The 27,793-nt window shown below is 60.1% G+C and overlaps 1 protein-coding gene across 2 annotated transcripts in view; it reads right to left on the bottom strand.

Annotated features, from left to right (window-relative positions):
• Positions 1-2,966: 2,966 nt before the first annotated feature.
• Positions 2,967-27,793, bottom strand: part of CASZ1 (castor zinc finger 1) — a 144,966-nt gene continuing 120,139 nt past the window's right edge. For both annotated transcript variants that reach the window (XM_012791413.3, XM_012791412.2), the window contains 17 exons: positions 27,245-27,733; positions 23,214-24,048; positions 22,053-22,121; positions 20,404-20,494; positions 19,456-19,620; positions 18,204-18,376; positions 17,110-17,942; positions 14,580-14,715; positions 14,325-14,388; positions 12,948-13,102; positions 12,709-12,831; positions 11,474-11,812; positions 9,822-10,020; positions 8,972-9,143; positions 7,070-7,221; positions 6,781-6,922; positions 2,967-4,072 (listed from right to left, as the gene is read on the bottom strand). In XM_012791413.3, the coding sequence (XP_012646867.1) occupies positions 2,967-4,072; positions 6,781-6,922; positions 7,070-7,221; positions 8,972-9,143; positions 9,822-10,020; positions 11,474-11,812; positions 12,709-12,831; positions 12,948-13,102; positions 14,325-14,388; positions 14,580-14,715; positions 17,110-17,942; positions 18,204-18,376; positions 19,456-19,620; positions 20,404-20,494; positions 22,053-22,121; positions 23,214-24,048; positions 27,245-27,733 (5,243 nt within the window). The remainder of the gene's footprint in view (positions 4,073-6,780; positions 6,923-7,069; positions 7,222-8,971; positions 9,144-9,821; positions 10,021-11,473; positions 11,813-12,708; positions 12,832-12,947; positions 13,103-14,324; positions 14,389-14,579; positions 14,716-17,109; positions 17,943-18,203; positions 18,377-19,455; positions 19,621-20,403; positions 20,495-22,052; positions 22,122-23,213; positions 24,049-27,244; positions 27,734-27,793) is intronic.

Genomic DNA, 27,793 nt, shown 5'->3' on the forward strand with positions numbered 1-27,793 from the left:
GCAGGACAGGCAAGATGATGCAGAGTTTTCTTGACAAGCAAGTCACCTGGTGGAAGCGTCAGGGCAGACTGGGCAGCCACCTGAGCGCCCGGAGCGGTGGGGAGCCCGGCACTCTGGGGGTGGGTCTAATGGGAGTCCCCAACCACAGTGCCACCAGGGCCGGCAGCTCGGGCTCTGGGCTGGTGGCTACAGACCCAGGAATCGGCCCCCTCTGGCTCTGCCATTGCGTGCTCCAGGCAGGAGCCGCGCCAGCATCCGGATCGGATCCGGGTACGCGCCGTTCCCAGCCCGGGCAGGTCCCTGCAGGAAGGAGGAAGGAGCCGAGGGAGGAGGCAGAGGATGGCCCTGCCAAGTGCGGCCCAGTAGCCCCGGTCGGGAAAGGAGGGGGTTGGCCAGGCTGGGGGTCCTGGAGAGGCCTCGAGCCTTTGCCCCATGGCCAAGACCTGACAGCTCCGCCCAAGGGTGGCTCCGGGGCCTCCAGCCGGGGTTCTGGGCGGTGCTGGGGGGACGGGCCTGAGCCCCCCACTGTCTGTCCCTAGCAACCTGGGAGATCCTGGCCTGATGCCCTGGGGCAAAACTGGTCTGTCCCCCTCCCCTGCCAGGGTGGAACCAACGCCCTCCTCCCCTCCAATGCTGGCACAGGAGCCTGGCTGTGTTTGTGTCGCCCCACACAGCTGGGTCACGGCCAGCTACTTGGGGGTGATTTTAAAAATAAAAGATAACTTGATAGATTTTTTTTCCAGTTTTTATTGAGTGAAAATGTCAAACCTTGCATCAGTCATGCAAAAAAAAATCAAATAAATAAAACACATATATTAAATTTCTAATAGCACTAAATTCAAGTGGAAAAATATTCAGTTCTTAATAACCAGGTGCCGAGGAGACCAGATTCAAGTAATCAGAGCACACGCTGTTCAGTTCGGTTTTCACGTTCTGCATTTTTTTGTCTCAAAACCTCTCTATATATCTCTATATATCTATATATGTATATACATATAGATATATACACACACATATGTGCATACATATTATTTCATATTTATATATATACACATACATAGTTATAAAACATTAAAAAGAGCATTGGTGGATCAAGCATTGTTTTCCCCACAGAAAGAAAATAAAACAAAAATTACACGTTAAAATTCAAAATGAGCTAGCAATGGCTTATAGTCCTAGTGTGCAACATGAAGGTTACAAAAGGCTGGACTTCGCACTGCGGCATCTTCTTTTTTTCTTCTTGTTTGATTTTGCTACATTGAAAAATGTGTGTGTGTGTGTGTGTGTGTCCTTTACAAAACCCCTCCCACGGTCCGTGGTGGGTCAGAGTCTGGGCAGATGCTCCGCGGCAGCACGTGGGGCCCACAGATTCCAGGAGGCTCTGGTCGGGGCTGTCTGGAAAACAACTCATTTCCGGTGGAATCAGGTACACTCACTCGTGTGACCACCCCTCCCGCCCTGCTCCCTCTCCAGCTCAGGTGGTCCTGGCTTTCTGGCTGTGGGCAGCCAAGAGGACAGAAAAAAGAAAGGAAAAGGAAAAGTAAACCACTGTCCCCCAGATGGGTCGGGGTCCCCTTGGAGACCTTTGGGGAGGGGGCTTCCGGGTGGTGGCCTCCACCCCACCCCTCCATCTCCCGGTGGCCCCCGACCTGCCGCCAGCTGGTGGCTGGGAGTAGAGAAGGTGGCCAGGAGGGGCCCTAGGCCACCTGCCCTCGCCGGGGACTGAACCAGCCCCTGATCCCTGGAGACCTCAGAGCCACCGGCCAGGTGCGTGCCCAGCAGGTGAGGCCCTGCGCTGCGCTCTGATGGCCTCATGATCTCCAGAAAGGGGCATGTTTTGAAAAGGGAACCAAATCTAGGTGGGCTGAACCACCAAAGAAGCATCCCAAACAAAATTATAAAACAAACTGGAAAAAAAAAAGCCCTATAAAGCCACACGCATAACCAATAGAGAAAAACTCAAATGTTAAATTAACTACAAACTTGTATCAACAACAATAGTCCGTTTTTCTTGTCTCTACAAAATTCAAGTTAAAAGTTGGAATCACGCAGCTCCGCCAGTGCTGTGTGCAGACAGCCTCACCTGCTAAGGCCTCTAGAATGATAAGCCGCAATTCCAGCCTGGGCCTGGGCGCTCTGCACTCTTCCCACGCCTGCTTTTTTTTTCCTTTTTGTTCTATGTAGAATAATTAACCTTTACAGGAAAAAATACTGTACAACTTTCTTGTATTTTTTTTTCCATTTTGAATATTAAAGCCAAAACCAGTCGCATCCTTCCTGTTTGCACCACCAGTACGGCTGAGCCCTGGGCCCCCAGCCCCCACCTTGCGGACGGGCCTCTGTCTCCCCGGGCCCAGGCGTCACCAAACAGACGGGACCGCAGCCCTGGGGGCGCGGCCAGGTCTTGGAGGGGCGAGAGGCCGCAGAGCGCCAGGCTGGCTGCTAATTCCAAGAGATTCCTCGACGGTCCCTGTAGTGTCAACGGTGCCGGCGCCTTCTGCCCCGCCCTCCCCGGGCAGGGGAGGGTCTTAGCTGCACTAACGGTGCCGGCCCCGCCCCCGCCCCGTGGCCGGGGTGGGGTCCCGGTGGCCCCCCCCAGGCCAGTCCTGAACCAGGGGCGCGGGGCGGGGCTCAGGCAGCTGCCGGGCTGCGGCGGCCGGGACCCCGCCTCGGCGCGCCGGGCAGAGCACCTTGTTTCCCTGAAGTCCCCCGCGTCTCAGCCAGCAAAGGCCGGCAGCCTGTCCTTCAGCCGCCGGGCTGCGCCGAGCCGGGGGCGCCGCGGAGCACCAGGGGTCCCCGCCTGTCCTGAGACGGACTCGGGGTCCGGAAGCACCGGCGGGGCGGGCGGGGCGGGCGGACCCGAGCGCGCGAGCTCTGTACAGACGGAAGCGTCACATATAAATAGCGTTTCTTACAAAATCGGGGACCGCAGCGGCCACGTCCCACCTGGGCAGGGCCGGGCGCGGCTAGGGCGAGGCGGCGGCGGGCGCGGGGCCGGGGCCGCCCAGGGTCGCCAGGGCTGGGGTCCGCGCGCCCGCCCCCGCCGCCTCGGCCGCCGCCTCGGGCAGCGACTCCTCGGAGTCGGTGCGCAGGTCCTCGTCGTCGTCGTCCTCGTCGTCGTCCTCGTCGTCGTCGTCCTCGTCCTCCTCCTCGTCCTCGTCGTCCTCGGCCTCCTCTTCCGGCAGCTCCAGCTCCTCCTCCTCGTCCTCCTGCGAGGACTCCCCGGCGGCCGGACCGGGCGCGGCGGGGCCCTCCCGCGGCCCGGGGGCCGTGTCGGGCGGGCCGGGGTCGCCCGCGTCGCCGAGCGCCAGGCCCAGGCCGGCGGCGGCCGTCTGCAGGAAGAGCAGCGAGCCGCCCGGCTCAGCGCCCAGGGTGAGCGAGCCGTCCAGGCTGACGGGCGGCCCCGGCGCGGGGCCCTCGGCCAGCGGCTCGCCGCGCTCCTGCTTCTCGTGCTTGCGCTTGTGCGAGTCCATCTGCGACATGCCCACGACCGTGTGGCGGCAGCCCGGGTAGGTGCAGTGGAAGTGCGAGCACTTGAGCTTGTACTTGCAGTCCGGCACGGCGCAGTCGGCGCTCGAACTGAACTGGCGGAAGCCCGCGGCGCTGATCACGTCCTGCTTGCCGTGGTGCTTGCGGTGCGCCGTGACCTTGGTGCTGTCGGTGCAGCGGAAGCGGCAGCGCAGGCAGTGGAAGTGCGTGCTGGTGCCCGAGAAGGGGCAGTCGGCGAAGTGGCAGCTGAGAGAGGCCTTGAAGCGCTTGAAGTCGTCCAGCACGAGGTTGTCCACGCGGTCGTGGTGCTGCGCGTGCTTGTACATGTGCGTGCGCCCACAGAACTTGTAGCCGCAGTTCTCGCGCGTGCAGTGGTAGTGGGTGACCTTGAGCGAGAACTGGCAGGCCGCGTCCTTGCAGTCCTCGTAGAGGTCGAAGCGCCGGAAGCCCTCCAGCATCATGCCCTCGTCCAGCATCTTGCGAGAGGAGGCCGTCTTCCGCCGCTTGCCAAAGGGCGACATGTCCTCGATGATCCAGAAGCGCTTTTTGGCCCCCGAGGCTGTTGGCATGGAGATGGTGTTCCCTGGGGAGGGGGGCAAGGTCAGTGCAGAAGCGGTGCCTCTTGGGCCCACAGTGCCCATGTGGCACCGTTGCAGGGTCACTCCCACACAGGCCCTGGTCTGGCCACCGTGGCCAGAGGGCAGAATGTAGGGACAGTGTGGCCTCTCCTGTTCTCCCCCTCCCCACCCCAGGACAGCAGGGGTCCCAGGCTTCCCCTTGTCATCCCATGCGTGCAAGATGACCGCACAGGCGTCCGCCCAGGGGGCAGACCAGCCAGCTCCGGGGGATGTGGTGGCTGCTTCCTGGCCAGTTTGGGTGGGAAGTGAGGACACGTCCTGGCGCTAATTGAAGCTGAAGGGGGAATCTAGGTCGGCAGAGTGTAATTACCCAAGTTGGATGGGGGCCAGGACGCCATCACACGCCTGCCTCTAATGAGGGACAGGCTGGCTCCTTCTCCCGCCAGCGAACCAGTTTCCCGGCTACGGCCTGTCTGCACAGGGGGACCTGCCTACTCACGGCAGGGGTGCCAAGCGCCCCAGGGCTGCGTGGGACTGTAACTCCCTGCCCCGAGGAGCACCTTCTCCTCGGTACCAGAAGGTTCTTTAAGGTCTTGTTGGACCTGCTGAGGGGCTGGGTCTCAGAAAGCTCAGAGCCTCCTACGTGGGCCAGGGACTGGAGCAGGGGCCCAGCCAGGGACAGATGCCCATCGGTGCCTGCCTGGCCCCAGACTGCTTCCAGAACTCAGGATGCCCCCTGCCAAGGTGGAGGCTGTGCTGCTGTACCCCTCTGGGAGGCACCCGCAGTGCCTGCAGTTGTGGGCAAGGGGACGCTGGCTGCACGGGCAGCTGGACCCTGCACTCCCCGCCCCTCAGAAACAACAGAGGGGACTCTCAGACCAGCCCTGCTGGAGTGGGTGCTGGGCGTCCTCCGGCCTCCCACAGGGCCAACTGGTGTGGCCCCGAGTGTGCCTAGATGCCCAGCAACCACCGTGGCCACCAAACATCTGCACTGTCCATTTGGGGAACAGGCCCAGTCAGCCACAATGAGCAAAGAGAAACCAAGGGCTGCAGTGGGGTGGGTGTGCCCAGGCAGGGGCAGGGGATGGTCTCAGGCCTTGAGACTCAGGTGCCTGAGGAGCAGCTGCTTTAGGTCTGAAGTCACAGGGTCTGGTTATGCCAGAAGCGGAGCTTTGATGGCCTGAAGTCCACGAGGGTGGGGACACTAGGCCCTGTTCCCTGCAGTGACTCCTCAGGCCTGGCAAAGCAGCTCTGCTCAGTCAGAATGCTAGGCAAGAGTGAACAGAGGAAGAGACAGAGCTGGGTGACATCTACACCCAAGGGACGGGGCAAGCAGGCTCCATCCCTGTGGGACACCAGAACTGGGGAAGGGACGAGGAGGCCCCTCTGCCACTGAGCACTGCTTGGGGCCACAGAGATTTCTTCTTCCTGCACAGCTGGGAGGGGGGGTGGGTCAGGCTAGAATCAGGACCGTCCGAACCTGGGCGGGTCCCAGCACCAGCAAACCTTCCCAAGTACGTCTGCCCCTCCGCAGAGCCAGGCCCAGGAAGACTCCTGAGAGCAGGAGGGATGGCTCTGCCTTGCCCAGGGCCGAGGAAGGTGCACCCACAGGGCATCCAGCAGGGATGTGGGGGGGGGGCCAGGCACAGCCATCTCTGAGGCTCTGAGCAGCTGCTGGGAGGGGGCGAGTCTCTGGGCCCAGCCTTCTGGCCTGCCCAGCACTGAGCAGGGGCCACAGGGAGCTGACCTTGGCATGGAGACCAGAGTCTGTCTCAGGGGTGCTTGGCTGCGAGGGGTGCAGGAGTCAGGCCCTGGACCATGACCTTGAGGGTCAGTTGGGGTGACAGAGACTGGTGAGAAGGCACGTGTGAGTTACCTGCGGCGTCCTGAACTAGGGGGACGTCACTTTTTACTGGAGTTGGAGTGGCAGTGACGGGCGGGAAGCTGGGCGGACTGCTGATGGGGTGGGCCAGGCCCCGGCTGGCTCCGAGAGTGGCACTGAGCAGAGAGTATGAGAGACAGGACGGAGAGAAGAGGCATGGGAGGGGGGGGAGGGGCGGCCGGAGCACAGCCGGTGAGAAGGATGCAGTCGGTGGGGGCTGCGGGGCCAGGCGGGCAGCCTCGTCACCGGCGGCAGCAGGAGGAGGAGGAGGAAGAGGAGGAGGAGCCGGGCAGCCTGGAGAGGGTGGAGAAAAGCAGAAAAAAAAAAAAAAAGAAACCAAAACAAAGAACAAACAAACAAAAAGAACCAAAATGAGAAACCCAATGGCAGAGGCAAGTATGATATGAAAATGTGTGCAGAGGAGCAGAGAGAGGTGCCACAAAGAAGAGGGGGCAGGAGAGAGATCAGGAGGGGCAGTGCAGGGAGGGTCACGGGGCAGCAGGGGTGCTGGGCAGGGCAGCGGGGAGCAGGGCTGGGCCCCCCACCTGCCCCTGGGCCAGGGGTGGCGCTGCTCTACTTGGTAGCTCTCAGAGGGGACAAGCCCAGGTTCCTCTCCTGGAAGCTGTCTCGAAGGGCAGAGTGTGGGGAGGTGGGAGGATGGCGGGAGGGGCCTCCATGACCCTGGTGCCCCAGGCCAGCTCTGCTACACACCAGCCTGTCCTCCCTTGAGGCTGCTTGACCATGAACCTTCTGTCCCAAGCTGGACCCAGTGGCACTGAGCCCTGGGAGGAGGGCCTGGCCACAGCCTACAGCCCGCACCTGCCCACTCACCTGCCGCAGTGCTCTCATTGCCCACGGGAGTGCTGGAGCAGCTTCGGTCCATGGTGGACGACTCAGAGGACATGGCGCCCGGGCTGCAGCCAGTATAGTCCATATACTCATCTGTCTCAGTGTCCATCAGGCTCGGGGGGCCCTAAAATGAAACAGGATCCCTGAGGAAGCTGGGCTGGGGGGCAGGCTGTCCCCTTGGGTGATACCTGCCTAGCAGCAAGCATGGGACTGCTGATGTACTCTGGCCACTCTGGTCAGGGAGCGGCTGCCCACCTGCTCCAGGTCTCACCTGGGAGGGGGGCACGCGATCGAAGTTCTTCCCCAGCATCCTCCGCATGTGCTTCCGGGCGTGGGAGGTCATCTGGTGCTTGAGGAGGAAGGAGAACTGGCAGCCCTCCCGGATGCAGTGGAAGTGGCTGTTCACCTGGTTGTACTTGCAGCCTGTGGACACAGCCCCACCTGGCATGAGCCTCCCTAGCCTGCCAGTGCTGTTGGCACCCAGTGTGTGCTAGGCACTGTTCTGGGCACAGGGCAAGTGTGGCCAACAAGGCAGATGGTGTCTGGGGACAGGGAACTTTCCTCTGAGGTGGCACTCCTATGAAGATGGCCAAGCAGTCCAAGGCCACCTAGCTGTCCAATCCCTCAGCCTCCCCCCAGCCTAGCACAGAGGCATGTGACAATGACAGGCTGGCCCCCATCCCTGTCCCCGTATGGGAAAGGGGTCCACAGCTCCAGGCCAAGGGACCCTAATGGATCCTGTCTACTAGGTCAGCCACTTCCCAGCAAGCCACCTGTCCCCACATCTCCTCTGGAGAGCCTGGGGTCCTGCCTGCCCCTCCACTTCCCCCCTCCCACTCTGCTCCGGGCCGAGAGCAAACAGCAGGACTGAAACGGTACTGGCAGGGCAGGTGAGGGCCTGCCCGCTGCCATGGCGCCCAAGCTGCCCAGGTGTCTTGTATCAGCCCCCAGCTTTGTCTGGCCCCAGCTACCACCAAAAACACCAAAAGTTGAGTAAATAATGGCAACTACAGAATACCCTGACATCTGTAAACTGAGCTTAGGAATAGCACTGGCCACCAAGTGTTGACACCCGCTACCATGGTTACCACCCCTCTCCCTGGCTATGAATCCTTTCTGAATTAATACTTGAAGGAAAGGTTTGTTCCCTTTCTTTTCTGGCTGGTGACTTTGAGTATCTTACCCTTCCCTTCACCTATGGCAAGGCCAGACTGCAGCAGCCCCCACCCCTACCCCCCAAGACCCTGCTGCCATGACCACCGGGGCCACAACAGGCCTCGCCCGCAGCCTCCACCTGCTCTCCGGTTTCCAGTCTTTTCCTAGGGAGATCCCTGTCCCCCAGCCGCAGGCCCATGAATACGTGGCTACATCCTGGGGCAGGAGGGTGGGCTCTGCCCTCTGCCTGCTGGCCCTGGAGCTCCCCCTGCACCCAGGCAGCCTCAGCAAGCCCAAGCCAGCGAGGAGGCCCTGCTCTGGGCTGGGGCTGGCTTCTCCCTGCCGGGGCCCAGCTCTCCACAGAGAGTTAACTCTGAGGCATCTGCTGCCACGCTCAGGGCCATTTGTGGCCTCCCCTTCTCGCAGGCCTGGCCCCTTCCTTCCTGGGCGCCCCAAGTCGCAGGTGCTCCAGCTCTTCCGTATCTCCCCAGACCCCCAGTACCAAGCCCAGAGCCAGCACGCAGTGGATGCTCAGAAAATCCAAGCTACCACTGCTGCCATCCCCAAGCCCCAGCATTGAACAGAGACTAGCACATAGCTGTCCATAAATAGCTGTTGAATGAACGAATGAATGAACCAACCATGGCTCATTTTGGACAAAAAAATCATAATTTAGACCATGGTAAGAGATTCCATGGCAAGGAATTTTGAACTCCCAAGACTTACCTGCAAACGCTCCTGAAAAGTAAAAGAGAAAAGAAAAAGAACTAAGCCAAGCCCTGACGCTGATGATGAGGTCCCGGGGTGTTTGTTTGGGGTAGAGGGGCCCTGAGTCACCCCTAGCCTATTTCCTGCCTGTTTTGGTTTTGACTGTTTCCCAGGTCTGGCGATGCCTGCCCTGTGCCATCTGTGTTTGACACAACATGGAGGCTGAGGTGGGGGCAGGAGTGGGGAGCAGGAGAGGTGGCCGCGGTCTTGCCACCTGCTGGCAGGCCCTGCCCTGCCCTGCCCTCAGTACCTAGCCTGCCGCACTCCTCGCGCTTGGTGAAGTACTTGAATCCGTTGGCCGCCCGCCGTTCGGCCTTCTCGTGCTTCTTTACGTGCCACGGCAGCTTGGTGGTGATGTTGGTCACGAAGTGGCAGCCGGTCCGGAGGCAGTGGTAGTGCCCGCGCATCCGGAACTCGCAGTGCTGCAGGCGGGCACAGGAGGGTCAGGACAGGTGGGTGACTTCCAGGTCTCCTGCCTGTCCCGGGCCTCCAAGATGTGGCAGGCCCGTGGCACACATGTGCTCTTCCACACTCAGAGTCAGAAAACACAATTGTATAAAGACCTTTCATGTGTCATTTCGCTAAAACATCCCACCTGGTAATCTTGCATTCCTTTGCTAACCCCACGCCCAGAGCAGACATCACTAATCTATCCTAGCACTCTTCTGGGCAAGCCCAGATGAAAGACTCAGACTCCTTCTTGAGTGGTCTTGGGAGTAAGGCCACTAAGGTGGATCTGGCCTAAGCTTCCTGTCCTGCATGGTAGTTCTACTTCTTTATCCTATTTTAAAATTCTAGGCCTTTGGGGAAAGGGGACAGAGCTAGTTCCAGGATGGGTAAGAATGATGCTGAGTGCACAGTGGCTGCTCAGCATTGAGTTGCCACTGGGGGTTGGGACTGAAATGACAGACCTCATCAACTTAGCACCAATCTGGACCCCTGCCCAGGGGCCTCCGGGGGCCTAGGGGCAGCCAGTGTCCTTTCCAGAGTCTGACGGAGGCCAACTTAAAAAGGGTGTGAGAAATGGAGTCTTTGCCAGGAGGAGCTCGTCCTGGGCTGGTGCCTCCCTGTCCCCACCCCCGGCTCGCCACCATGCTGACCTGGTTAGGACAGAGACACTGCAGGGAGTAGTAAGCAAACTGGTCTCGCACGTTCACCAGGTTGTTGTTGGGGTTGATGTGGTCCAGGCAGTGGGATTCAGCCTTGCCAGAGGTTTTGCAGACGTACTTGCAGTTCCCAAAGAGACAGTGGAAGTGGAACTTGTTGGCATACTTGCAGTCCGTCGCGAGGCAAGGATCGCTGGAAGGAAACCACAGCCCAGAAGGTCATTGGCATTCCCGAGCCCTCCATGCCAGCGTCCTGACTTTGCTCGTGTTGGGGTCCGCTCCCCCATCACCAGTGGTACACTCAAGAGGAATGGCCCCAGGCTGCTCTCCTACTCAACAGGACGACTCAGCCACAGGAGACTACAGATCCCAGCATGCATTCCTGCCTCCTTTTAGGAGCTGTGCACGGTGCTCAGGGATCACAATGTGCAGGGTGCCCAGAGCATTGCATGCTGGGACACGTAGTTTCCACGGCCACACCTCAGGATTATAGATAAGGATGGCTGCAATAACTTCTCGAGTATGAAAATAAGGATGCTGCTGCCAGCCCTGGCGGGATGCCTGTGAGGCCCTGGCTGGCATGGTCCCGGCACTGCCTTGGATGTGGCTGACTGACAGGCTGCAGATGGGTGGGCAGCCCTACCAGGAAGCTCTGCACTATGGGCCTTGGCAAGTGGGAACATGTGCCTGGTGGTGGGTCCTGTGGAGGCTCACAGCTGCTGGGGCCCCCCTGGGTCAGCTCGGGGCCTCCACTCACTCAACCTCATGAGCCAACAGAGTGACAGGGGCCAGCAGGAGAGGAGGGGGGTGCTAGGCCAACTCCCCATGGCTGGCCTGCCCTTGAGGCCCCTGTCCTGGAGTCCTGCCTCACAGCTGCAGAGGGGTGCGGCAGGATGTCGGGCTCCGGCCTTCTGCTCTGGCTGGTGACACTGTAGTCCCCACACAGCAGACCCACGGTGGGCACGCTGACCCAGTCTGGGAGACTTGGGCTGCCACTTTGGAGAGGAGAAGGGAGGAAGGGAAGGTGGGGAGGGACAGAGAGGAGCGTCGGTCCTCTTTCATGCCGTGGGCCCAGCCCCAGGTGCTCAGAGAGGGAGGACAGCTGCCACTCAGGCGGTATAAATAATCCAATTTATTACTTTTATTGAGAACAGGAAGCGCACACATTATGATACAAAGTCACCGTTCTCGCCGCAAGGAGCCACCACCATCCAGTGAGGAAGGTCCCTCCACCCCTGAGAGCTCAGACCCTGTGCAGGTGAGTGCCCCTCACCCTGTCCGTGACTTCCCCAGCCCCACAGACACTCTACCACTCGTGTGTACCACGAGGAGGCCCACGCGGAGGCCTGGAGGGAGATGCAGCCCTCCGTGTGGGGCCAGGAAACGTCCTCTGAGGACTACCACCCCCAGCCCACCCAGGCCAGTCCTTGTGTGATCGCCACCTGCCCGGCCGGAGCGGAGGCCACCACCTCTACCACCTCCTGCCCAGCCGCCTGCTCCAGGAATAGGGTGTGAGGTATGAGCAGCAGCATCTTTGGCAGCGCTAACTGCAGGGTGAGGAGCAGGGCCTCCTCAGCCACCCTTGCTAGCACCTACTCCCAAGACGCGAGGGGAACACGGGACTCCCGGCTCATCGAGGGACTCACTTCTCCTGGAACTGGAGGAATCCGGGTTTGACCTGGGGCTTGGCGTTCTCTAGAGAAGTCGTTGCCAAGGGCGAAGCGGGCAGGTGAGGCACTGACGCTGGAATCTGAGGCATCTGGGGTATGGTGGAAGCCAGCTGCTTCCAGGCGAGCAGGGTGGGGGTGGAGGGCACGGAGGCCAGGCTGGGAGTGGGCCCTTCCAGAGAGGAAACCGTGGCCGTGGTGACAGGAGGCGCTGGCGGGGATGAGGGGGCTGCGGAGGGTTTGGTCTCAGCAGCTGAGGCCGGGAAGGAAGCCTCTGCGTTTCCTTTCGCTGCTCCCCCCTCTGTCCGGAAGTGGAAGCTGTGAGAGGTGGAGAGGGTGTCTTAGGTGGGAGGCCAGAAGTGCCTGTGCAGGTCAGCCCCTCCCCGCTGGGCATACCTCGCAGGGGTGCTGCGCTCCCACTGCGAGCCTAGGGGCCCAATGTCCCTACCTCATCCCAGCACTAGGTTCTAGGGGTCTCCCAGCACCCACCAGGACAGAAGACTAGAGGGCAGCCTGCTGTGTCCTCTGACTCTGAACTTGGAGTCCAGGCTTGGCCCTATCCTCACCTTCCTACTGCGACCTTCCTCTGTCCCTAGCTCCTTCGTTGTGTGCACGCATGTGACAGCAAACCCTGCCTCCTGAAGCCCTTCCCTCCAGAACCAGCCCTGAGGTCTTAAGGCAGGACTCTCCTCTGCGGACTAGCAGCTGGGATGCCCACGTGCTGAGAACAGCCTGGTCTGGGGCTTAGAGAGCCCTGAAGATCTGTATTAAATGTTTACAAATTCTGAGTTCAATTTGTAGTGGCTAGACTCACTGCCTTTAAACTGAATGGGATTTACAAATTAATTTCATTTTTAGGTCAAAGGGAATCTGACGCTGTAATGCCGTGGCTTGGGAAGGCCTTCACCCAGGGTTCCTGCCCCAGGGTCAAAGCCAGGTCTCTCCAGCTGGGCTCTGCAGCGGGTCTCTGTGGTTGGGACCTGGTGGAGTAGCCACCATTGCTCAGGGCCTCAAGGTGGGGCCTGGGCAACGGCTCAGAGAAGGACTGTGGGAAGCCCACCCTCTTTTGGGCAGCACCTTCTGAAAAGTCAGCTTAGTCTCTGGTCTGGTGGGACATGCACTCGGGCCTGTGCAGGCCGCAGCCCCACCCAATCCAGACCTATGCTGGGATAAATGGGACTGTGTTTAAATGGGCCCCCAGAACCCCCACTCACTTTGCATGCTTGATGGCCCCGTCCAGGGTGCTGAAGAGCGCGCCACACTCCTCCACCACGCAGTGGAAATGGGCCTTGTGCAGGAAGTCACACTGGGCGTCGCAGAAGTCTTTGGTACCAAACCTAGCCAGAGGGGCCGGCCGTTAGAGGAGAGCTTGGGGGTCTGGCACGACTGGGTGGGGCAGGATTGGGTGGGTATGGCTGGCAGCCTGGCGTGGCCCTCCCCATAAGTCCCTCACCTGCGAAGATAGACCTTCCAGGGCTCTGACAGCTTCTCCTGAACCAGCGCCTTCACGGCCTTGCCCAGGAAGGGTGAGGACTCCACGGTGGGGTTTCCCTCTGCTTCCGTCTTGATGTTCAACAGGCTTCCGAGGCTGGGGTTGCCCTGAGACATCTGTGAGGACAGAGGCCGAGCTTGGGGCTAGGGGACCTCATGACACAAGACACCCTGCTTAGGGAGCAGCAGCTGCTCTGGGCTGCCTGAGCCGACCCAAGCACGGCAGTGCAGCGCAGAGCCCGCAGCCTGACCCCGCGTGGCTCTGGCTGTGGAAGAGCCCTCGGAACCCAGAGCCTGCGGCCTCACCGCCGGAGCTGCGAGGCCTTCTCAGGCCTCCTGCGCACACATCGCAGTGCCCGCCCGCATCACTCAGGCCGAGGCTGCGACTCACTCGCACTGCACTGCTGGAGGGCGCGCACTGCAGCCCAGCTTTCGCCAGACTTTGCGGCTCCCTGGTTATTTTCCTGCCAGAAGGTTTTCAAAAGAAATGCAGGAGGAGGGATGGGAGAACCCCTATGAATTCCTTGAGAATAAGAGGAGGCACACAAAGGAGCAGCTCTAGGGAGACTCGCTGGGGCTGGAGGGTGCCCGTGTGTGTGGGGCTGCAGGAGGGAGTGGGGTGCAGGGCTGTGGCCAGAGTAGGGGACTGAGAGCAGGACAGCAGGTGGCAGGCGCAGAGAAGGGGCGGGGCAGGGGCAGGGCAGCAGGAGGCCCCTTCCTGCCAAGCGCCCAGCAGGACCCCCACCTCGCTAGGTCCAGCCCAGGCCCGGCTCCCTCCTCAGCAGTCACTTGTGTACAGTAACCAAATTAATCTTGCTGTAGTCAAATTTATCATGTGAAGGGGAAAAATATATTTGAGATGATGTATAATTTACAAAGACCCTGCATTATTTAAAATAAATATTCCAGAGCGACCTCTCCGGAAGGCGTCCGAGACCATTACTCAACCCGAAAAGTGGAAATTGATGCTTTGCTCCCACTTTATTCCCCCGCCACCCCTTTTTAAACAAACAAAAAATATATAAAATAAATAAATAATATTAATAACTAAGAGCGAAAGAAGTTAGAGGGCTCTGGGAAAGCTTTTGGAGCCCTCCATCTGAAGGGAAAAAAAGGTGTCAGGGGCTGGAATATATTTCTTCAGCCAGTTCATTAAATTAATTTGTAAGCAGTGGCTCTGAAATTATATCCGATGAAAAATGGCCTCAAAATTTAAATGGTACAAACTCATCTTATTAGAGGCAAAACATTAAAAAACAAACACATTCCCCCCACCCCCCAGCACAGCTTTAATTTCTTTGGGTGGGGGAAAGGGAGGCGTGTGATGGATGGTTCTTACCTTATTCATAAGCGAGGATAAAAGAGATGAATTTGCCGGGACTGCGTGGCCATTTGATTCATTACTAGAACACACAAACCAAGGGGCTTGAGCTCAGACAGCCAGGGACCGAGCCCGGAGGCAAGCCCCACCCAGCCTGACCGTGGGCTCCAGGCCCGCCTGCCGCGGCTGCCTGAGCAGGAGGACCCTCTGGGCTCCAGCGCTGGGTGCTGTCCCCGGGGCCTGGCTCCTGCAGGGGCCTGCTGCCCGCCTCACCTGGGCTCCTTCACAGTCAGGTCTAGACTGCGGTCTTGGGAAGCCTCGTGGGGGCCAGGGGTGCCAGCGCTCTCACCAGGCTCCTGCTTCACCTGGGCCGGGGGGAACCTGGCGGGGGTGACCTGCTGCCCGCTTCCTACAGGGGAGGGGAGGGAAGATGGGTCAGGGGGGCTGAAGGCTGCACATGGGCGCAGACTGCAGCCCCCCTGGAGGGAGGGCAGCAGGCCGGGCGGGCCGGGGCCTAAGGAGGCCCCGCTGCTGGTCAGCGATTCTCCTCACTGACGTGATCACTTGCGACGCTTGCCGCTGTGTGGCAATTCTTCAAGTGATAATTATTGCAAAATTATGTCAAAGTTGTCCTGGCTCAGGGCCTCCTGGAGGAGAAGGGCGGGAGGCTGGGGAAGGGGCTGGGGTGGGGGCGGGGGCCCTTCACTTGCTCCACCAACTGTCACAGTCAATTTGTGGGGCTGCCGCTTAGGCTTTTATTAAAGACTCTGTTAATGCTGAGGGAAAGTGGCAGATCTGGACTGGGAGCGGCCCTCCGCAGGTCCCCGGCCGCGGTTGCCGGGGCGACGGCCGGAGCACTGAGCATGCCCGGGAAGGGCATCTGCTGTGTCAGGGCGATGGGAGCTGACAGCCAATCAGAGCGGTTCAAGCGGTGTGACCTCGCCCGTCAAGCTGTCCAGTGCAGGGACACAGGCCCGCCCGCAGCCGGCCGGCTGGGTCCGGGTGGGAGCCGGGCGGGCGAGGCTGCGGGAGGCCGGGCAGGGCAGGGGCAAGAGGAGCTGCTGACAGGGCCCTGTCCGGCAGCTTCCTCCACAATCCCCCAGTGACTGAAATATTAATTTGCCCCAAGGCGCTCCAGCTGACAGAGAGCTGCTTCACAGACAGCAAGTGGCATTTTATTAAAAAATAAAGGGAAACGGCCCCCTCCCCTTCCCTTGACCTTTCTTTTGGGGGAAGGAGGTTTTTCTAAAGAAAACAAATTATTTGACACTCTGGCCACCGAGCCCGGGGTGGCCCTGGAGTGGGCCCTGCCCCAGCCTGCAGGCAACTGGCCAGAGGGGTGTGACTAGCCAGGGCCCCTCCCACGCCTGGCACGGAAGGTAGGTTATTCCACAATGCCACCTGGTACGAGTGTCCCACTGAGCATGTGACAGAGTTTTCAGACCTCAGGAGTCCACATTCCAGCAGCTCTCTGGAGTCCCTTGCCCAAGGTTCCCAGGGAAACACTGCTCAGCACCTCACCCCCTAAGCACTGGCAGCCCCCTGCAAGGTCCGGGAAGAGCCCAGCAGAGGCGCAGGGACCCTGAGTCCTGGCTGGTTCCAAGACGGTCTCGAGTGGGCGCAGAGCATCCAGGCCCAGGGCCAGACTGCTGAGGGCCGAGTCTGGGCTTCACCACCTCCCAGCTATGTGCTGGGGACAGACCATCCCCCACTGTTCCGTCAGCTCCACGGGGCAGGACTTTTGTCTGTCTGTCTCGTCTTGCCTGCTGTGTCCCCAGCACGCGCTGCCTGCCTGGCTCCCAGCAAGCACCCAGCAAGCCACCCTCAGCAAGCAGCAGCGGTTGTTCAATGAATGAATGACGTGAGCCAGACAGGAACTGTGCTCTTCTCAGGGACTCAACAATCACTCATTGCCCAGATGGGGGACAGGGAGAGGAGTGAGGTGAATAGGAAAGTCCCCCCAAATCCAGAGAAAAATACTAGAAACATTTAAAAACAATGGACTATTTAAAAAATTATAGAAAGAAAAAAAGAGAGAGGGAGGGAGAGAAGAAGAGAGGGAGGAATAACTGCCCCCCCTGGGAGAGCCCAAGTGAAGAAGACGATATAACTTGGTGGCTCCAGCCCTGCACTGTCCCCCTTGTCAGCCACTGGCCAGCTGTGGCTACTAGAATTAAAATCCAGTTTCTCTGTCACAAAGCTAGTTTCAAGCACTCAACAGCCGCACATGGCTAGTGGCTGCCATGCTGGATGGTGTAGCATGGAAGGCCTCCATTGTCCGGAAAGTTCTACAGGCAGCTCACAGAAGGGGGAGCCTGGGAAAGGTGTCCCAGGCCTTGAGGGGCTGTCCAGCTGTAAGGTGCAGCCCCCCTCCCACAGGGTGGGACTCACACCCCCCTCCAGGTCAGCGGGAGGAGACCCTAGGATGCCAGGGTGCTTGCTGGGCCTTCCTTCTCTCATCAGGATGGACTCGTGTGTGGGAGGATGAGCAGACAGGTAGGGAGGGACCCTGTGTGGCCCCCGGGACCCCAGGCAGCCCACGGGGCAGGGATTACTGTCCCTGAGAAACAGGAGCAAGAGCTCCCTGTGGGGTGTAGGCCAGGATGAAGGCCCCACAAGGAAATAAACAGGATGGAGGCAGAGACCAGGCAGAGGGGGGATGCTGGCAGGCCGGAGACTCGGGTGCAGGGACCACACAGCTGCCTCTTCCAAACACCCCCCTGCTCTGCTCCAAAACCTGAGGCCAGGGAGCTACCCAGGTCCAGAAGGTGTTTGCTTCCTGGGCAGGGCCCAGCCTGCTCACCTGGGTCAAAGGTGGCAGAGGGCTTGAGGGCAGCCGCAGCCAGTCTGGCCATCATGGGTGAGATGAGGCCCTTGCTCGCAGAGATCCTCTCCATGATGGAGGCAGGTGGCACTGCGACAGAGGCTGGGGCAGAGTCTCCCGCTCCTGAGGCGACCACAGCGGGCGTGTCAGGGGCTGCTGTGGCTGCTGCCCCAGAGGACACGGTACCCAAGAGGCCGGGGGCACCCACAGGCAGGGAGGCACTGCCCCGGCCAGCAAGGATGGGGAAGTAGGGTGCAGGGGTGGGCAGCCCCGAGTTGGAGAGGGCCAGTGCCAGGGGGATGGAGCCAGGCAGGCCCTGGGGCAGCAGCCCCGAGATCTTGCTGCTGGGAGGCTTGGTGGTGCCGGGCACGGCCTCAGTGGTGGCGGTGGCAGTGGCCAGGGAGGCGGAGGACTGCTGGCTGGTGGGGGAGGCGCTCAGGCTGGAGTTCTTGCTGCTCAGGGCAGAAAAGTCGACGAGGTCATCGTTACTGGACTCCTCCTGCTCCGTGTCCTTGGCGCCCAGCAGCGAGGGTGGCAGCCCCAGCACGCCCGAGGAGCGGATGTGCCGGCGCTCGTGCTTGCGCTTGTGCGAGGTCATCTGGCTGGTGGAGGTGAAGGTGAAGCCGCAGCCGGCACGGATGCAGTGGAAGTGGTTGGTGGCCTTGCTGTACACGCAGCCCTCATACTTGCACTCCTCATACTTGTAGAACTTCTTGAAGCCGTCCTTGGCATAGGCATCGTCCTTGATGTGGTAGCTCTTGTGCTTCTCAATGTCACACTTGTTCTTAAAGGTGAATGTGCAGCCAGGGCGCCTGGATGGGACATTGGGAGCCTGTCATGGGGTCTCATGGGGCCCAGGGGAGGCCCTGCCCTGCCCCCACCATGGCCCTGGGAGGAACAGCCCCCAGATGGAAGACTGAGGCTGCACACTAAGGCAGGGCCTCTGAGGAGCCCTCAACTCCTGTCCTTGCTCTCCTGGAGGAGGCAGAGCCCTGGGCTGTCCCATAAGCCTGGTTTCTTGCCGTCTGCCCCCAACTCCGGCCCAGGAGCCTCCTCGGCCAGGCTCCGCTTACCTGCAGTGGAAGTGTGTGGTCTTCTGTCCGTAGAACTGGCAGTCGGCTGTGCCACAGTCCTCAGTGGCTCGGAAACGCTGGAATCCGTCATTGATGAGCTGCGTGTTCTTCTTGTGGAAGTTCTCATGGGTCATCACATCTGACGTGCTCGTGTACACCTTGTTACAGCCCACCTGCACACGGCAGAATGGCGGTCAGGAAACCGAGTCTGGGTGTTCCTGGGCCGAGGTCAGAACAACTGGGTGCGGCCGTGGCCACTACCCTGCTCAGGGGAGCTTCAGCACCTCTAAACATCTAAATGGTGACCTCCGGTCAACAGAGGAACTGAAGCAGAAACCTCTACAAATCCCTCAACCACCCCAGGGAGGGACCGAGACCTGGGGCCTGGCCCTGCCTGTGCGGAGGATCAGGCTGTCTTCAGAGACCCTGGACACTTTTTGGCACACGGAGGGAGACTCATTCTGCAGGAGTTGGGTTTGGAGCCCCAGTCTGAGGCCCTACCTGCAAAGCCCTCAGGAGGTGGACAGGGGCCAGACTGGGAGGCCTGGAGGTCACCTTTAGCCCAGAGATTTGCTTAGTGGATGGTTCCTGGGCACAGGCCCTCCCACCCCACCCCACCGGGGCCAGGCAGGCAATGTTGCCATATTGAGTAAAAACCCGTGGAATCTGAACACTCTTGAAGGCCGGGCTGTGCCAGTGTCTGCACCATCTCAGAGCCCGGAGGGTGGGCCCCCCTCTCCTCACGGCCCAGGTTGTTTCACAGAGGCCATAACAACCCCTGACAAATACCGGGGGAGGTGCAGCGGCTGCTATTTGCAACCCAAAGTCGCTCTCCTCCTCAGCCTGACACCTTGAAAAAGCCCAGACTCTGCGTGGCATTAAAACAAAGAATTAAACAAAAACCTCCTCAGGAATCATTTGCAATGCTGCTCTTGGTGTTAAAGCCTGAAAAATGTCGCTCTGTATAAACAGCTCACTGAATTTCATCCACACCAAGTATGGCCATGGGGAAGGCCCCGCCCTGGCCCACCAGACACTGCCCAAGCTTGAGTCCCCGGGACTCTCAGTCCCTGTCCTGAGCCAGGAGGAGGGGGCTCTCGATCAGCAGGGCCCTGCCCACCGGGGTGGCCCTGCCTGGCGGAGTGGGGCTGGACAGGGGAGGGCCCAAGCTGGAGTTGGTGGCAAGGTCCTAGAGCTGCCTGGGCCGGTTCCCCACAGGCTGCCCTGAACCCTGGGTGGCCACGGCAGGCACCTGCATGCAGTGGTAGTGGGTGCTCTTCCCGTTGAGGTGGCAGCCGTGGTAGTAGACGCTGCAGTCGTCCAGTGGGCTGAAGCGCATGAAGCCGTGCTGCAGGGAGTTGTCGCGCTTCTTGTGCATGTTGTAGTGTCGGATCACGTCCTGCTTACTGGTGAACCTCTGCCAGGAGAGAGCGCTAAGTTGGCAAGAGCCTGGGCTCCCCATCCGTGCCCCCTGCCCGCCAATGTTCCAAGAGAGCCTGGGCCAGGTGCTGGCCCCAGCGCCCTCAGATCTCCCCGTAAATAACTCTGCTTGGGGTTGAGGCAGCCCAGACTGTCCAAGGCCTGCTCCAGGCACACCAGCCCTTGCAAGGAACAATTCCAGAGGCTCAGGGACCACAGATCTTTCCCTGACCTTCCCCCAGGCTCCCAGCCATGCCCATGAGCACCAATGATCAATCAGGCCAGGCCTTGAAGGCAGGGTCTCTGGTGGGTGATGGCTCAGTCCATAAGCTATGCCAGGCTCAGATCCTGGCGAGACCGGTATGCAGGCTGCCTGAACTCCCACCTGACTCACCAGCTCTGCACTCACCAGGGTGGCTTCAGACATAGCGACAGTCTGTCTGAACTTTAATGTTATCATCTTTAAAATGGGCCAGTAATAATAACCTGACATGGCCAGTGGAAAGAGTCAATTAGGTAAGGCGCGTAGGCTGACTGGCTCAGTCCTCGGAACAGGGCAGACTCTTAAGGACAGGGAGCTTGAATTATGATAGCCAGCGTGTAAATGGCTTTGTCGGCAGGAATCAGGGAAGACAGTCAGGCTGGCAGATTTTCTGGCCTATGCCTGCCCAAGTTAAGTTCAAGTGGCCCGAGCAGAATAAGCACCCCGTCCCACTTCCAGGAAGAGCCTCCACGCCACGCTGGTGGGCGGGCAGTGGTGTGCGTCCTGTGCAGCCCGTACCTGGTAGTTGCACTCGGGGTCGAGGCAGTGGTAGTGCTCGCGGTACTGGTAGGCACAGTGGATGTGGCCACAGTGCTGACTGCCCGAGAACCTGAAGAGACGAGGGGGTGGGGTCAGGCCCCTGTCTGGGTGCTAGCCCCAGGGAGGACTCTTCCAGGGCCCTCGGCCTGAGCAGCTGCCCCTTCTGTGGCTGTGCCCCAGAGAAGTGCTGCTGGGGTTCAGAGGGCCCTGAGTGCTGTGCGGGGATGTGGAGGGGCAGAGAGGCCAGGAGGAGTGACTGGGCCCACAGAGCTGCATGCCCGCCAGCATCAGCTGGGGAGTACCACGCAGGGCAAAGAGGCCTGGCTCCAAGTAGGGGCAAGAAGATGCTGATTCAGGCTGAAATCCAGAGCAGGGGGAGATAGGCGGGGGAGGGAAGGCAGAGCCCCCACAGTGGCCCAACTGCCCTTTCTGCAGGTAGCTGCCTGCCCAAATTCCACCCGCCACCCTCCACCTAGCTCAGGCCAGGTGCTGGGGGCCCTGGTTGGGCCAGCTCAGGGCTCTGCTACTAAGAGGTGTTAAAGGGCTCTCTCTGTCCTGGGCTTTTCCTGACACTTGAAACAGTCCAGAGTTATGAATTTTTAAAACACAGCATCTGTTTGGCTTCCCGCGGCAGAGAGCTCACTCTCCAGCCAGCTCCGCAGCCGGAGCCCTGTGCTGCCTGGCCACTGCCCACCGCCCAGAAAGCCCCCTTCCTTCCCCAGGCTCTGATGCTGCCGGGTTGTGACTCTCACAGCCTCGGTGATGGCCAGCCCTGCGAAGGCCACTCTGAAGTGAGCACACCATGACAACTGTAGATAAGGTGGCTCATTCGGCCTGCCTGTCCCCCTCCAAGGATGACGTGAGACTGTAGGAGAATGAGAGAAATCCCCCATTTGTAGAGGGGAAATCCGCTTGCAAATAAATACTTAAGCTGAAGCTGCCAAAAGGGCCATCTGCTGAGGCACTAATAATAATGGTAACAATAATAATAAAGGGAAGACAGAACCATGCAAGGCTGGAAAGACAGAGGGACACAGGAGGTAGAGACAGAGGGGACAGCAAGGACTTGTAAGATCAGCAGAAAGACAGCTGCCAGGCCTGGCTCCTGCCACACGCTGCTCCAGCAGTGTGGGTGCAGGGGTGGGGTCTCATTTGGGGGAATGTGTCACAGCGAAGGCTTCTCACCTACCAATTCCCCGGCCTTTGGGATGGAAAGGGGGAGGTCTGGAGTCTGATGGTGTCTGGGCCAGGGGAGCCCACTGGGCCGTGTCACACCCCTGTACACACCTGTACACACCCCTTCTCAACCCCGACACCCCCAGAGTGGCCAGCATCCTACCCCAGGCTCTGTGTGAGGGTAGGACCTGGACCAGCTGAAGGGGGTGCCCTCACCTGCGGCCAGGTGCCCTCACCTGCTGCACCCTGGCGCCGCTTGGATTATAAGCCACACATGGACTGTGGGGCCTGGACTACACCAAGGGGCTGGGGGAGTTTAGGGACAGAAATGCGAGAGGGTGGGAGGAGGCAGCCACCTTGGCCCTAGCGGTCAGACGTCGGATGGTCTGAGTCCCCCGGCACTCCTGGCCCCCCACCTTCTCTCCACGGCAGGCTCCTCCCCAGGGCCCTACCTGGCAATATATTTCTGGTAAATGTTTACATCTTCGGTGACAGCTGGTTTATCTGTGGGCAATCCGTTCCTGGTGAGAGACACACAGGGCACAGCCGATTAGTGGACAGGGGGTGCCTCGTGCCCCAGGAGCGTCGTGGGCAGCTCCCTGCCCTGGGGCCCAGCCTCTCTCTCCTTTGCTCTGCGGTGTTCTGAGGCACTCAGGGTGGGACTAAGAAAGTCCCTTGGCAGAAGCCTGGCAGAGGTTCAATGAGACCAGCTCTGGTGAGGGCAGAGCCACCTGGAGCAGCATGGCTAGAGGGCTCTGCCTGGGGCATGGCAGTGCAGAGTCCGTCCACTGAGGTGCACAGCCTCAGAAGCTGGGGCCTGGCCCCCTGACCCACAGGGACATTCAGGAGGGCACCAGGCCCCCCAGCGAGGGACGTGGGGAGGGCAGCACTGAGCAAGGGCAGTGGGGCAGAGGGAACGCCTCCACACCCTCAGGCCAGTGGGTGCTGCCAAGATCTGCTCCCAGGTATACAGCCCCCTAGGGTCTGGGGGCTCCCATGCTGGTGTAGTAGAGGGAAGGGCTTTGGGGAAGGGTCTCGATCAGCCCCATGTGATCCATCAGTTTTACCATCCAAGCCTTTCCCCTGTCCCTGGGTTCAGGCTGAAAAGGTGCAGACACCCCCACCCCAGCCTCCTACCTTCTGCTCTGAGCCTGGGGTGAAGGCCACCAGCACGGACTCACCCCGCCACCCTCGAGAAGCAGTGTTCTCGGCCACCACAAGCCTGCCTTGGGCCCTCGCAGCAGCAGGCAGAAGTCTGTCATGGGCAAATGAGGGTGCCCGCAGCCCATGGTTTGCACATCAGCAAATGCTCAGGGCCCATCGGCACCTGGTGTGTGACAGCGTGTGAGGGTGCTCGGGAAGACGTGGAGTATGCAGGTCTGGGAACCATGAGTGAGTGTTGCATGAGGCACATGAATGTCGGTGCAAGAGCAAATGTGTGTGAGTGCTGTGTGTACCTGTGCACATGTGTGCAGAGCAATGGGTGCACAGTGGATGTGCACAGGGTGTGTGCGGCGCCATGTGCCTGCAAGTGTGCACCTCACATGTGGGGAAGAGGCCTCCCGCTCAGCCCAGCCCCTGGCTGAGTGGCAGTGGGAGGGGGAGTGCCTTACTTGACAGTGGAGACGGTCCCCGTGGTGATGGAGTCCGTTTTGGAGAAGGTTGACTTCAGGTACTCAGGAGTGCTGAAGGACAAGGAAGCAGGAGGCTCGGGCCCTGGCGCAGGGGTGCTGGGAGCGCTGGGCACACTGGCGAGGGGTGCAGGAGCCAGGCTGGGGGCGGGTGGAACCTTGGCAGGGCCTGGCTTCTGGATGCCCCGGACATCGTACTTGGAGGGGCGCCCCACCTTGCCCGTCTTGAAGGCGATGGCTCCACCCATGTCGGGGCTGCCCTCCCCAGGTTTGAAAAGGTGCAGGTACTTGACGTTCTCCAGGTCATACTTGGATGGCTTCTTGTAGGTGCTTCCGTTCTGGGGCCGCAGGTTCTCGCCTGTCTTCAGTTTTTGGATGAAGAAGTCATACTTGGAGGCCCGGGCCACCAGGTTCTGCATCTGGATGCTGCTGTGTGACGGCAGGGGCAGGATGGTGGCCTTGGTCTCCAGGTGTGCTGTGTTGCTGGGCAGCCGCAGGCCAGGCAGGGGGCCCACCACCTCCTTGCCCGCCCGCTCCTCGGCCTTGGAGCCATGGGCCGGCCAGGGGAGCTGCTCGCCGGCCTTGAGCTTGCGGATATACTCCTCGTACTTGGAGAAACGCGCCCGCTTGCTGAGGGTATCTTCGGAGGTGGGCAGCATAGAGGAAGTGGCTGCCTCAGGGGTGGAGCCTGCGTGCAGCTTCTCAAAGCTGATTTTTCTGGCCAGTTCGTCCCTCGTGTTCTGGTCGTCATAGCCGAACATGCCAAGGAACTCGGTCATGGTGGAGGCCGCATAGTCCCGCAGTGAGGAGGCCTCACCTATGTGGGTGGAGGGGGTGGGTCACTTCTGGGAGGGGGCAGGGGAGGAAGGGAAGGAGCCCCTCCATTGCGAGCCCCCACCCATGAGGGAGGGGCCAGTGTGGGGAGGGGGTGGAGCAGGACATGATCTATGGACATTTGGCTCACTTGTTAGGTTTTACGACTCTTAAATTAATTTGTTTTAAAAAAAGTAATTAATACTGGGGTAAAATAAAACGAGTTCATCAATGCCAGGAAAATCAATTTCCTAAATGTTCTGGCCGATGGCTTTTCAGTACATTAAACAAAGTTTCATAAATGTCTCCGCTCTCTCGCCTTGGCCTAATATGAAAGAGAAGTCATTTTACTGGAAGTAAGGCCAGAGCCCAACCTGCCTGCCGGAGCGGGGGCCAGTAAGAACGGGGCCAGGGATAGGTACGGTGTGGGCGGTGGCTAGGCAGTCAGGAGGGAGCCCAGGGGATGAGGCAGACGCTCTGGGTGGGGGCAGGAGTGGCCTAGCTGAAGGACCTTCCCTGACCCCCACAACTGGATGCCCTCAGTGGATGAGGGGCTCACCCAAGACTGCCCAGAACCTGGCCTCTTGGCCTCCCCAAGCCTTCCCAGGCTGCTGACGGTCCCCGACAGCAGGGCTGAGAGGGCACCAGTATGCCCACCAGACTCACTTAGGGCCCCGCCCCGGCCAGGATTTAGGACGTGGATGACTCCTTCAAACTCTCCTGTCACCCTTCAGTCACTTGTGGTCACACACAGGATTGTGTCACCTGGGGAGGGCCCAAGTGCTGCCCAGCTGTCCTCACCACTGTCCCCATCACAAACACACAGAGATGCCTGGAGGGATTTCCCTACAGTGACATGCATGCACACACACCCAGACACACACAATCACATACACACTCCCACATGCAACAACCCTGACATGCATGCACACTCACATACACTCACACATATTCACACACAACATGCACATGTACTCACAGGCACATGCACTCATACACATAACACACATACTCTGACGCACACTCACACATACACTCACATTCAGACTCACAAGCTCACATTCTTAGCTACTTTCTCCTATTCTACATACACACACGTACACAAGTCCCCCAAATCCTACACCCAGCTCCCCAAGGCGAGTCTCAGGATGCCGGGAGGAAGACGGTCCCACTGTAATGCTGAGGTCTTTCTCTCCCACACAACACCCAACCACAGCAGACGCAGGACCCCCAGGGTACACGCACACTCATTCCTTCACCAAACATGTGCTGCATCCTGGATCAGGGCTGCATGCACACGGGGGACTGAGACCCACCAGGGCCCCAGGGGACACCTTATGTGTACAAGCCAGCCCACATGGGCACACTCAGAGCATCAGGACCCCATGTAAGCCTGCCGGGTCTGGGATTCTGGAAGCATACCTGCAGGGGTCTGATGGGGCAGGGTGGGGCCTGGGCAGGAGAGGACACCTAGCAGGATGTGGAGGGAGAGGCTCTGGGTTCCTGGAGGGGCTGGCACCCCGCTAGGTGAGGAAAGGACAGTCATAGGCAGCTACCCGAGCCCCAGGCAGGCAAAGTGATGCAAGGACCCAGCAGACAGATGTTCTCTGGGGCAGGGTGGCAAGTCAGCCACTGTCCTGACCTGAAGCTACACAGGGATGGGGGCCCAGCTTGGGAGGAGTGGGCTCTGGCTGCTGGATTCAGTGGCTCAGGGACCAGAGAAAGGGGCTAAAAATAGCTGGAGGCAGCTGAGCCCTCACTATATATGGCAGAGAAACAGAGGGCTTTGAAGGGCAGGCAGCTTGGAGCAGGGAGGGGACCAGGCAGGGGTCCCAGAGGCCTATGTCCCTAAGCTCCAGGGTCCAGAGAAGGTGGCCTGGGGGCTAAGCCTACAGTGGGCAGCTGGGGTTCCGCTGGCTCTCTCCAGTGCCCAGGATTGAGCCTTGTCCCAGGTGTCGGGCTGAGGGGGGTGGCCAGCAGCCATGAGGCCCCTGGCGATTGAAGCCCTGCCTCCTGCCAGCCCTCCATTCCCCTGGAGGCCACAGGCAGGAGTTGAGGCCTGCTCACCTGCCCTCGGCTGTGGGCAGAGCTGGGCCTGGGTGGGGTGGGGTGTGGAAGGGACAGCGGCCCTTGTCGCGTCCCTCTCCTCTCCTCAGGCCCAGCACAATCACCTTGTGTCTGGCAACGGCAAGGGCTTTTCCTATCAGAGGAAACTGAAGGTCACACTTTTCCTCATTGATCTTGCAATGTTTGTTAATTACTCTGTCACTGATGTGGCGAAGGATAATTAAACAGCTCTGTTTATATCTTATATGCATAATTATGTGGCTGCGCAGGGCTCCCCGCACAGGGAGGAGATGCGCCCCTCGCTGCAGGGGGAAGGGGGTAGGGGAGCGGGCAGGGGAGGCTCAGGGCACCAGGCACCAACCTGGGAGGGAGGCTGGGGGTAGAGAAAGGCCCAGACCCTGGGGCTCCAGCCCCAGTGCTGCCCCCCTGGACCGCCCTCCCGGAGCAGAAGGAGCGCAGGGCTGCTCTGGGTCCTAAGGACAAGGAGACACCAGAAAAGCTGGGCCTCAGCCATCTCGTGGGCAAGAGGTCAGCCAGAGGACCCTGTCCAGGGCAGCTGCGTGTAAGGGGATATGCCGGCTGGGCGGGCCATCCGCATGGCCCCGAGCAGGCCTGCCTGGGAGGGCCGGGACAGAGGCTTAGGGAAGGAGAAGACCCAGGGGAGGGGCAGGAGAACAAAGCCGAGTCTAAGCTTCTCGGTGAAACCTCCCTGAGCTCATGCAGTTCGTGGTGCTAACTGTTCCCCCAACGCTCGTGGCCAGGGACTACAGCCCCCGACAGGCTTGCCCCTCTCCAGGTGTGTGTAAAAAGAGTCACCCACCCACCATCTGTCCACTCATCTATCCTGTCTGTCCGTCTGTCCATCCATCCCCACCTGTCCGTCCATCCGTTGTTTCTTTAAGACCCACACACTTGGGACAGCCCAGCCTGGCTCGCCGTGGGTGCCCACCCCTCCCCATTCCAGTTCTTGCCTTGTCCCCACCCCCAGGAGTCCTCACCAGGTTGGACAAAGTGCCAGTATTTGGAGCAGGGGTGAGGAAGGCTCCTTGGACACACCGTCCCTTCCCTGCTGGGCCTCCCCAGGGATGGTGCCCTGTTCCACCTTCCCCTCCCTTCAAAGGCCAGACACGCACCTGAAGCTTGCTTGGTGCTGGGGCCACTGTCATCCTTGGAGGCTGCCCCGTCTGAGTCCTTCTCCTCTAGGACGCTGCCATCCTTGGAGGGTTCTTCTGTGTGGTCTTCCTCATCGCTGCAGCCCTGGGGTTGCACCATGTAGACGCCCTCGGGTGGCAGCTCCAGGCCCTCGCGGGCAATGCGGCCCAGCACAGGTGTGGGTGCCGGATCCTCGCTGTACTCCCCATTGACCCACTTCTCGATCACCGCCCGCCTCTTGTCTTCCTCGCTGCGGGGGGCCCGGGCCATCCCAGACTCAGGGCCGCCTCGCTCTTTGTCCCGGGGCCGTAGCAGGCTACTCTCAGCGTGGGAGCCAGCCTCTGCTCCCTTCTCCACCACCACCTGGCGGCTCAACTTGGCGCAGATGGCATTGAGCTTCAGGCCGCCCTTGCGCTTGGTCGCCATGGCGGGCTTGCCTGCTGGCGGGTCGGTGCACCTCGTGCCTTCAGCTACAGGGATGGAGGAGGGATGGAAGTCAGAGGTGTGCTTGCCAAGCACAGCCTGCTCAC

This window comes from Microcebus murinus, chromosome 2 (assembly GCF_040939455.1).
Source record: "Microcebus murinus isolate Inina chromosome 2, M.murinus_Inina_mat1.0, whole genome shotgun sequence".
Taxonomy (NCBI): Eukaryota; Metazoa; Chordata; class Mammalia; order Primates; family Cheirogaleidae; genus Microcebus; species Microcebus murinus.